Raw genomic sequence first — 10,420 nt, 5'->3', positions numbered from 1 at the left:
ACAGTAGCGAAGTCTGCAGCAAAAATCAGAACCAACTACAAAGTTTACTAAAACTGAACCAAGCAAGAAACAGGAAATATGAACAGACCAATTTACTAGTTACCGAAATTGAATCAGTAATTTAAAATCCCCCAACAACCAAAAGTCCAGGACCAGATGGCTTCACAGGTGAATTTTACCAAACATTTAGAGATGAGTTCATACCTGTCCTTCTGAAACTATTTGCAGAGGAAGGAATACTTCCGAACTCATTCTGTGAGGCCACCATCACCCTGATACCAAAACCAAAGATATCTCAAAAAAAGAAAAGCACACGCCAGTATCACTGATGAACACAGATGCAAAAATCCTCAATAAAATCTAGCAAACCAAATCCAACAATACATTAAAAGATAATAACACACCATGATCAAGTGGGACTCATTTCAGGGATATAAGGATTTTTCAATATCTACAAATTAATGTGATATACCTCACTAACAAATTAATGTGATATACCTCACTAACAAACTGAAAAATAAAAATAATATCATCTCAGTAGATGCAAAAGAGCTTTTGATAAAATTCAACATCCATTTACGATAAAAAGTTCCATAGAGGGAACTTGGCTCAACATAATAGAGGCCATGTATGACAAACCCACATCTAACGCCATACTCAAAAGCTGAAAGCATTCCCTCTAAGATCAAGAACAAGACAAGGATGCCCACTCTTGCCACTTTTATTCAATGTAGTTTTGGAAGTCCTAGTTACAGCAATCAGAGAAGAAAAAAGAAAAGGAATCCAAACTGGAACAGAAGTAAAACTGTCACTGTTTGCAAATGACATGATACTATACATAGAGAATCCTAAAGATGCCACCAGAAAACTACTAGAGCTCATCAATGAATTTGGTAAAGTTGCAGGATACAAAATTAATATACAGAAATCTGTTGCATTTCTATACACTATGAAATATAAAGAGAAATTAAGGAAACAATCCCATTTATCATCACATCAAGAAGAATAAAATACCTAGGAATAAACCTACCTAAGGAGGCAAAAGACCTGTACTCTGAAAACTGTAATATGCTGATAAAAGAAACTGAAGAGGACACAGATGGAAAGATATACCTGGTTCTATACCAGATACTATAAAACTCTTTGTAGTATAGTATTTATAGAGGAAAACGTAGGCAGAACACTCTTTGACATAATTTGCAGTGACATCTTTTTGAATCCACCTCCTAGAGTAATGAAAATTTAAAAAACAAATGGGATGTAATTAAATGGAAAAGGTTGTGCACAACAAAGGAAATAATGAACAAAACGAAAAGACAACCCACAGAATGGGAGAAAATATTTGCAAACAAAGCGACCAACAAGGGATTAATTTCCAAAATATACAAACAGCTCATGCAGCTCAATATCAAAAAAACAACCCAATCAAAAAATGGGCAGAAGATCTAAATAGACATTTCTCCAAAGAAGACATACAGATGGTCAAAAAGCACATGAAAAGATGCTCAACATTGCTAATTACTATAGAAATGCAAATTAAAACTACAATGAGGTGTCCCCTCACACTGGTCAGAATGCATCATCAAATAGTCTACAAACAACAAATGCTGGAGAGGGTGTGGAGAAAAGGGAACCTTCCTACATGGTTGGTGGGAATGTAAATTGGTACAGCCACTATGGAGAACAGTATGGAGGTTCCTTCAAAAACTAAAAATAGAACTACCAAGTTATCCAGCAATTTCACTCCTGGGCATATATCTGAAGAAAACCATAGGGCTTCCCTGGTGGCACAGTGGTTAAGAATCCGCCTACCAATGCAGGGGACACGGGTTTGAGCCCTGGTCTGGGAAGATCCCACATGCTGCAGAGCAACTAAGCCCATGCGCCACAACTACTGAGCCTGCGCTCTAGGGCCCGCGAGCCACAATTACTGAGCCCGCGTGCCACAACTACTGAAGCCCACATGCCTAGAGCCCGTGCTCCGCAATGAGAGGCCATAGAAATGAGAAGCCTGCTCACCGCAACTAGAGAAAGCCTGCGTGCAGCAATGAAGACCCAACGCAGCCTAAAATTAATTAATTTTAAAAAAACACCATAATTTGAAAAGATACTCCAGTGTTCACTGCAGCACTATTTACAATAGCCAAGACATGGAAGCAACCTAAATGTCCATCCACAGAGGAATGGATAAAGATGTGGTAATATATATACAAAGGAATATTACTCAGCCATAAAAAAGAATGAAATAATGCCATTTGCAGCAACATGGATGGACCCAGAGATTATCATACTAAGCGAAGTAAGTCAGACAGAGAAAGACAAATGTCGTATGATATCACTTACATGTGGAATCTAGAAAAATTATACAAATGAACTAATTAACAAAACAGACTCACAGACTTCAAAAACAAACTTACGGTTACCAAAGGGGAAAGATGCAGTGGGAAGGGATAAATTAGGAGTTTGGGATTAACATATACATACTAACAACAAGGACCTACTGTATAGCACAGGGAACTATATTCAATATTTTGTAATAATATATAATAGAAAAGAATCTGAAAAAGATTCTTATATACATATATATGTATAACTGAATCACTCTGCTGTACACCTGAATCATTGTAAATCAACTATACTTGAATTAAAAAAAAATTTACCACATTTTTCCCTACTACATGCCTTTTTAATATTTCTCAACTTCTAAAATTACACCTACCATTTATATGGGATAATGGCTAGTTTTTCAGATACAAAAGATACTAAAAGTATGGGCTGAACAAAGAACAAGAGGTTGGTCTTTATAACATGTATGAGTGGTCTTACGTTGATGACAATTATAGTAATAAAGCATAGTTGTTCACTTGAGATTTGTACACAGAGGATACACTTCCCTTAAAGAAATTCAGTTCTCTGAAGCTTAAGTATAATACCTTAGTAAAATCAGTGTTTCTGGATTTTTCTTTACTCCTCTGGCCTTAATTAATTAGCTAAAGAAGTGGTGATAACAAATTTTCACCAATTTATAGTGACGCTTTTTGGGTAGACACCAACGCTGCCTCCCCATAGCTCTTGTACTCTAGCACGCAAATGCCCTGCGTCTTCTGAAGCATAGTGAAAAGTGAAAACTGAAGTTACCGTTTCCTTTACATTTGGTTCTTTCTCTTGAATATCTGAATAATCTTGATGAAGCTGTTTTAAATTAGCCAAGAAATATGCTGCATTCCTAAGGGAAGCTTTTCTCTCCTTAAGTTCATCATACTTTATTTGTAGTTGTTTCAGCTCTGGTTCTAACCTAAAACAACAAAAAAATTTTTCCCGAAAATAAATGACAAAGTATTACAACAGCCTAATAAGGTATATGAGATGGAGTATGTCAGGATACTGAGTGAAGTTTTAAAAGAACAGGGGAGGTGGCCTAGACGGTCTGAGGTGTCTTTAGCTCTGAAATTATAAACGTGAACGACTCTGGACTGAATTTAACATACAGAAAAAACTCTGAGACATGATGCACAACGAGTGCTCAGCAATGAAGCCCAGAGACGAATATGCCTTACATGTCCTAAAATTCATCAAGTCATTTTAAAAGTCTTGGGAACTATTGAATTAAAACATACTTGGGTAAAGATTTTAGCGCCCCAGGTGGAAGCAGACAGGTATTGCAGTTTAACAGTAAAAGTATGGACAAAAAGCCTTTCCTCTGCCCCTTCCTCTTGTTGAAATTTTGTCCATTTCCAAGATCTAATAAAACCAGTGGAAAAACTCAGTGCCTGGATGAAATGTGTGACCTTGGGCAACCTGCTTTCTCTCTCTCAGTAGCTCGTTAGTTTCTTAACCTATAAAATAAAAAGGGATAACTTGGATTTTGTGGACCAATTTATAAAAGAATGGGGAGAGGCTACCATCTTTTATTCTCACAAATAAAGATATAAAAAAACAACCATGCTCTAATATCATTTTACAAAAGAAAAGTCCTCGTAACAGTTCCGTACACTGAACAAGTGCTGCATTCTGGAAAACTCACTGTGCCATCTGGGTTGTGGGCAGGAGTGCTCGATTTGGAGCCAGTCGGCAGACACCAGACCACGGCTCCCTCACTTCCTAGGCGGGTGGCTGAGGGTCAGTTACTGCCCTGGGCCTTAGGTCTTTCACATGTAAAGTTACAATAATGACCTACTACATTTTTCTCTTTCTGTGCCTTTTCAAAATACTGTACTTCTCAACTTCTAAAATTCTATCTAGAAAAGGAACAATAGATCTCAAAGACAGATGAGTCTTCTGTAGTTGTCTTATATGCCAAATAACCTACCTCACAGGGTCACAGCGACGAGTCAGTATGTAAAGCATTTATAGGACAGTACCCAGCACACACACAGCTAACACCTTAAAGAGCTTCCTCTCATTACCCTTCTTATCTTGGCCTGGGCCAGTGAAAGCTTTAGCATGGGCCAGCAGCACCTGTCCATACACTAGCTTTGGAAACCGAAGTCCTAGACAACCCATTCTTCCCGCTTCTAAACTTCTGTGGCCGTCTCATCTTTAAAACTTAGTACTTAATTATAGGTTGTCTTTTCTGATAAGACCACTTTTTCAAGCTATTTTAAACTCCTTAAGAGCAGAGAGCGTATCTGATACTGCTTATTCTGCTGCTGCTTTACTACCAACCCTCCAGCTCACACAGCAGCCCTGTCTGAATGGAAGACCACCAAAAAATACTAGTTGGTTGACCAGCTGATGGAATGTGCTCCAGTCTTCCTAACCAGAGCATGGAGACAGCCCTGGTGGAAACTGTCCTGGCCCGACACTTGGGAATGGACCCACACGAGTGCCATGCCAAACTATACCTGTCAACAACATTCACAAGAACTGTTAACACTTAATACAAAACTTACTGTATCCCAGTCTCCGTGAGGCACTTTCTGTATATTTATTCATTTAAATCTCACAACACCCTGTGAGGTATAGCTATCATTGTGCTCATCTACAAATGAGGGAACTGAGGCATTGAGAGGTTAAAAGTAACCTGCCCAAGGTAGCACAGCCAGTAAGTGGCAGAGCCTAGATTCAAAGCCAGGCAGTCTGGTTCTAGATAAGAGTCTGTGCATGCACTAAGTCTCTAATTCGGCTGCCTCTCGGGCCAGAACTGAGAGCTCTCATGGGGGGACGGGCCACTGCTGAATTCCCCTCCGCTCACAGCTTCTCCACTTGGCAGCAAAGCCTGCCTTCACTGAGCTTCCAAGCTCAGAGAAACCTGGGGTTTAAACGCAGCACAGCAGCAAGTTTTACAACAAAGCCTCGCATGGCATATCGTGATTAAATCCTTCTCGTAAGTTCTCAAAGAGGATTTTGATATTATCTTACCGAAGCAGTTCATCCTGGACTTCAATCAAACGTTGCCTTTTCTTTTCGATATCTGAGATCATCTAGGTAATACAACAGTTAGTTAAATTAATTTTGTAAATATTTGAGCACTGCCTTGTGCACTGTATTGGAAATATAGTGGGAAACAAACCCCATTCTTAGCATCATGGAACTTTGGTCTAATAGGGAAGATAGACATTACATACAAACAGGATGTAATTACAACTTGTGATACATGCTATGAAGGGAAAGAACAGGGAACTCTGAAAAAGAACAGGGGTATCAACTTGAGGACAACTTTAAAGAGGAAGTGGGGTCAGATCTTTACTACCCTGTGAGCTATAAAGTAAGGAGTTTCCATTTTATCTAGGTACACTAGAAAAATATTGAAGCAGGGGAGTGTTATGACACAATTTGTATTTTAAAAAGGACGTTTCAACATAATACACTGTATTATCTCAACTATCACTTTTAGTGACTACCTCATATTCCACTGCTGGACATTCAGACTACTCCTGCTTGCTTATAAGAAATGCAGAATTGACCAACGGGAGATTAAAACTGAAAAACAACGAAGGCTTATAATCACCAGAAGGAAAAATGTATTCATTTCAAATCCATTTCTGTTATAAATGTACAGGGGGGAGCTGTGCTTCCACACGTAGGTTCATGCAAGTTTGAAGCTAGAACATCGGATGTCAAGTGGTCCAACTATAAACACATGGGCAAGGAGGGCCTCATGTTTCCTTGCAAACTAGTGGCATACAGCACATTGAAGGAACAGAACCAGGACAAGAAAGGAGGTCTCCTGACCCTTAACCCAGGATTCTTCCCAGGCTGCCTTTTTACCGGAGACATAAGACAGTGCTTTAGTCTAAAAGGTTTCTGACATACACAACAGTGATAAATATACATTACTTAACACTTATCCATGTAAGTGGTCATTTTGGGCTTGAGAGCCATTTTTAGGCTAACTAGGATCCCCAGTTCCTCAGCTTGCAGGATACTCATCTGATCAATCACCAGATCAACCAAAGAAAAGCCTGACTAAAAAGATAAAAAGATCTTATACAAACTCTCAAGGTCATAAAACCCAGAGTCAGGTCTTTACTTAACTCTACATATGTGCATGTTCTAAAGGACTGTGCCTCTAATCACATAAGTGAGTTACCTTAGTGTTCTTCCTTTTCAGAGTTTTCAACACCTGGACTTCTTTCAGCTACACAAAACAAAAAATAAATATTCGCCTGCATTTTCCACAGTTAACTGTTTATCAGTTTACAATATAACCACATCTAGTTTAAAAACAACATGTGAAATATGTGTAGTTCTAATGAGTTCTTTACCACATTGCCAGCAAATGCAAGCTTTTCTAAGATAACAGTATGCTGCTCAGGATTAGTAAAAAATATCTAGACCAACAAATTTATGTCAGTGAACTTACCATGTTGATGAGTTCTTCTTTCAAATTAGAATGAAATTTGTTGATTGCTTCCTTACAAATTTTAGAGTCTGTTTTTTGTCTGTAGCAGAATAAAGAAAGTTAAACTTAGGTGTTACATAAAGGATTTTGAAAGGTGTGTTGCATTTGTTTAGCACACCCATAGACACACACACAGTTTGGTATGTGCCCTTTTGAATATCTAAGATGGCATGGTCAGCTTGCAGCCCTTTCTCAGATTTAAAAAAATAGTGGAAACATCTCAACAAACAAAAGAAAAAGAACAGGAAATATTTCACCCAAACCCTCATGTATGTGGTCCGCACTCCCTGACACTGGCCACATCCACAGGTGACACTAAGCCATGTAGAAAGCAATGTTTACAGCCAATCCCCATCTTTTTCTGCTGCCTGATCCAGTGAGCAGCAGACTTTAGCCCCTTCCTTCCTCCCTCCCTGCTATAACTGGAGAAATAATTGTATAACACATCTGGACTAACCAATGAGTAAGTAGCCAGAAGCCAGCCATTCAGTTCTGCAAAAACTATAAAGCTGACCCAAAACTGGCTCAGGTCCCTGTCATCAGGGACAAAAGAGCCCAGTCTCCCGTCTGGCTCACTCTGGCTGGACACAGACCCACAGCGACTGTGCAGGAGCAGCACACACTGCCAGGGTGGCAGCTAGCCTTGCTCTGCCTCGGCGCAGTACGACACTATAAAGTGTGCTTCTAATCGAAAATAAATCTCTTGTGTGACAGTTTATCTTATAGTTACTTTTTTCTTGGGGCAAGTCCATGAGGAAAAGTCACCCAGCATAAGGGGACTAAGCCCACGGCCTAATTCTTCAGAAGCTAAGCATAACATAAGAGAAGGCCTACACATTTGAATACAGATTTTTGTAGAAGTTTTCATCAAAAAAAATGGAGTATTTCTAGTGACATCAGAAGACGGTGGAATAGGAAACCCCAGACCTCATCCCCCCACAGGGACACCAACTTAACAACTACCTACAGCCCGAAAAGCCTTTATGAGAACTCCAGAAACCAGTTGAGAAGTTGCAGTACCCTGGCAAGTTCAAAGTCAAGAACCCACGTTGAAACAGGTAAGAGAAGCCATTTCACATCAACTGTGATAGCCCTTCTCCCAGAATTAAAGTCTCTAGGTATTATAAATATGATGGGTTTTGGGGTGGGGGAAGGGTGAGAAGACTAAGACATGAGAGCTTGCCAAAATTCTAACCTTCTTGGTGGGGAGTTGTAAATTCTATTTTTTTTAAAAAAAAGTTATATAGGATTAAAAACATCAAAAAGTAAAAAAAAAAAAAAAATTTTTTTTAAAGTAAAAACAGTGGATCAGTACATTCTTCTAAATATATGGATAATTAAAATAAATGTAAATGGACTAAAGTCAACAGGTGGAATTCAAAGATGGACACTGGATTTAAAAAAGATTTTATAAGAAATAATAAAGTTTAAGGTGAGACAAAGGTTGGAAATAAAAGTTAAAAGAATATAAAATCTGGCAAATACTAGCAAAAGAAATCTAGTGACGTATTAGTATCAGATAAAATAGATTTTAAGACAAAAAGCATTTTTAGGAATGGAAGGGGTCACTACATAAGGATAAAATGTTCAATCTAAAAGCAATTTTAGGGCTTCCCTGGTGGTGCAGTGGTTAAGAATCCGCCTGCCAATGCAGGGGACACAGGTTCGAGCCCTGGTCCAGGAAGATCCCACATGCTGTGGAGCAACTAAGCCCGTGTGCCACAACTACTGAGCCTGTGCTCTAGAGCCCGCGAGCCACAATTACTGAAGCCCGCGTGCCTAGAGCCCATGCACCGCAACGAAGAGTAGCCCCCGCTCGCCGCAACCAGAGAAAGCCCGCGCGCAGCAACGAAGACCCAACACAGCCAAAAATAAAATAAATAAAAGAGCAATTTTAAACATGATATCTTAATAAAATAATCTCTCTATATAAATAGCATAAATTGATGGAAGTACCAGGAAAAACTGAGTAATACTGATTCTACATAGATCCAATAATTAGAGATTCTACATAGAACGACTAATTAGAGCTTTCCCACAGATTATGTGCCAGGCCATAAAGGAAGCCTCAATATTTCAAAAATAGGTATCACCAGTCCATGAAATTTGACCGTAACTATTTAAGATGGAAGGTTAATACAAAAATATAAATTAAAACGTCACATATTTGGACATACAAAAACATACTACTTAATAATTCACAGGCTTAAAGAAAAAAATCATAATGGAAGTTTAAAAATATGTAAAACAGTGATAATGAAAATTCTACATATCAGAAGCTGTGGCGTGAGTATAAGTGCTATTTCAAGGGAAATTTATTAGGTACATATATCACAATATCAAAAGACTTACTTATACTCTAGGAGGATGTTCTCAAATGCAGACAAAACGACATCTAACTCCATGATGTCACTGGTTTTCTTTTCTTTTAAACACCAAATAGGTAAACAGTCGGAAGTATCTACAACATTAGGATAAGTCAATTTAATCTACAGATTATCAACAGTTTAGCTCTAGGTCCATGGTTCTGAAAGCCTACAACGAAAGTAGTTCCACCAAATTGCTAAAAATAGCGAGAACTTTTGAAGAAGCACACGGGAGGAGACATGCTCACTTCTTCCTCTCCCAGTCAGTCTCACAAACCCCTGTCTGTACCTCACCCTGTAACTGCCGTCTGCTTGGTTCTCCCATTTCTGCTGAAGCAGCCTAAAGCACTGCTGCCTTTTAATTACCTTGCTGTGTCTTTAACAGTCTGCTCTTATCTAACACTACTGGTGATTGAGATCTTCTTTGTTAACTGTATTTTCATAGTTTTAATCTACCTGATAGGCCACTTCTAGGACACATAAGGTTACTGAGTGTATTGATTCAGATAGCTGTAGGAATATAATAAGAGATTAACTAAACTATGGTACATTTGTGAACGAAATATTATACATTCATTAAAATATTATTGTAGAATATTTAATGACAAGGACTTGAGCCCACTTAGTGTGAGAAAAGCTCAGTAAAAGAATTGAAGAGTAAAGACCAAAAAACCTGGTAGTTATTTTGGGGTGATGGAATTGTAGGTGATTTTATCTTCCTTTCCATACCTTTGAAATTTTCTAAAATACGCATTTTTATAATAAGGAAAATGTAAAACTTATCTTTTAAAAGAACTGAAGGAAAGAGAGAAAATGCTTTATTTTCAATGCTTTATTTTCCTCCCATTTTTCAATAAACTGTGTCAATAAAAAATGATGTAAAGATGTTAAAAAAAAATGATGCAAAAAACATGGATGAATCTCAAAGTTATGTTGAGTGAAAGAAGCCTTCTATAAAAGAGTACATACTATGTTGTATGAAAAGAGTATATACTGTTATGAAAAATTAAAATAGATTAATGAATAGGCGCTAAAGCAAGTATAATAAATTTTGACAGTAAAATCTAGGTAGTGGGTATATGAATAGATATTGTACAATTCTTTCTCCTTTGTTGTATGTTGAAATTTTTCATGATGTTGGGAAAATCACTTACTCCAAAGTCACATATTTTTAACTTTTTAAAGTAACAATTTTATATACTTAAATTTA

General features: G+C 37.9%; 1 protein-coding gene across 7 annotated transcripts in view; it reads right to left on the bottom strand.

Annotated features, from left to right (window-relative positions):
* The window catches only part of CENPU (centromere protein U), a 77,926-nt gene that overhangs the window by 40,669 nt on the left and 26,837 nt on the right, over positions 1 to 10,420 (bottom strand). For 4 of the 7 annotated variants that reach the window (XM_082375321.1, XM_082375320.1, XM_082375324.1 and 1 more), the window contains exons 8-12: positions 9,197 to 9,305; positions 6,806 to 6,884; positions 6,533 to 6,580; positions 5,362 to 5,423; positions 3,139 to 3,295 (exon numbers count right to left, since the gene is read on the bottom strand). In XM_082375321.1, the coding sequence (XP_082231447.1) occupies positions 3,139 to 3,295; positions 5,362 to 5,423; positions 6,533 to 6,580; positions 6,806 to 6,884; positions 9,197 to 9,305 (455 nt within the window). The other 3 variants (XM_082375325.1, XM_082375322.1, XM_082375323.1) reach the window with 2 other exon arrangements.

Source organism: Balaenoptera borealis (genome assembly GCF_965194805.1).
Source record: "Balaenoptera borealis genome assembly, chromosome: 21".
NCBI lineage: Eukaryota > Metazoa > Chordata > Mammalia > Artiodactyla > Balaenopteridae > Balaenoptera > Balaenoptera borealis.
Note: the sequence above shows the minus strand (reverse complement) of the source record. Positions and strands in the feature narration are given on the sequence as shown.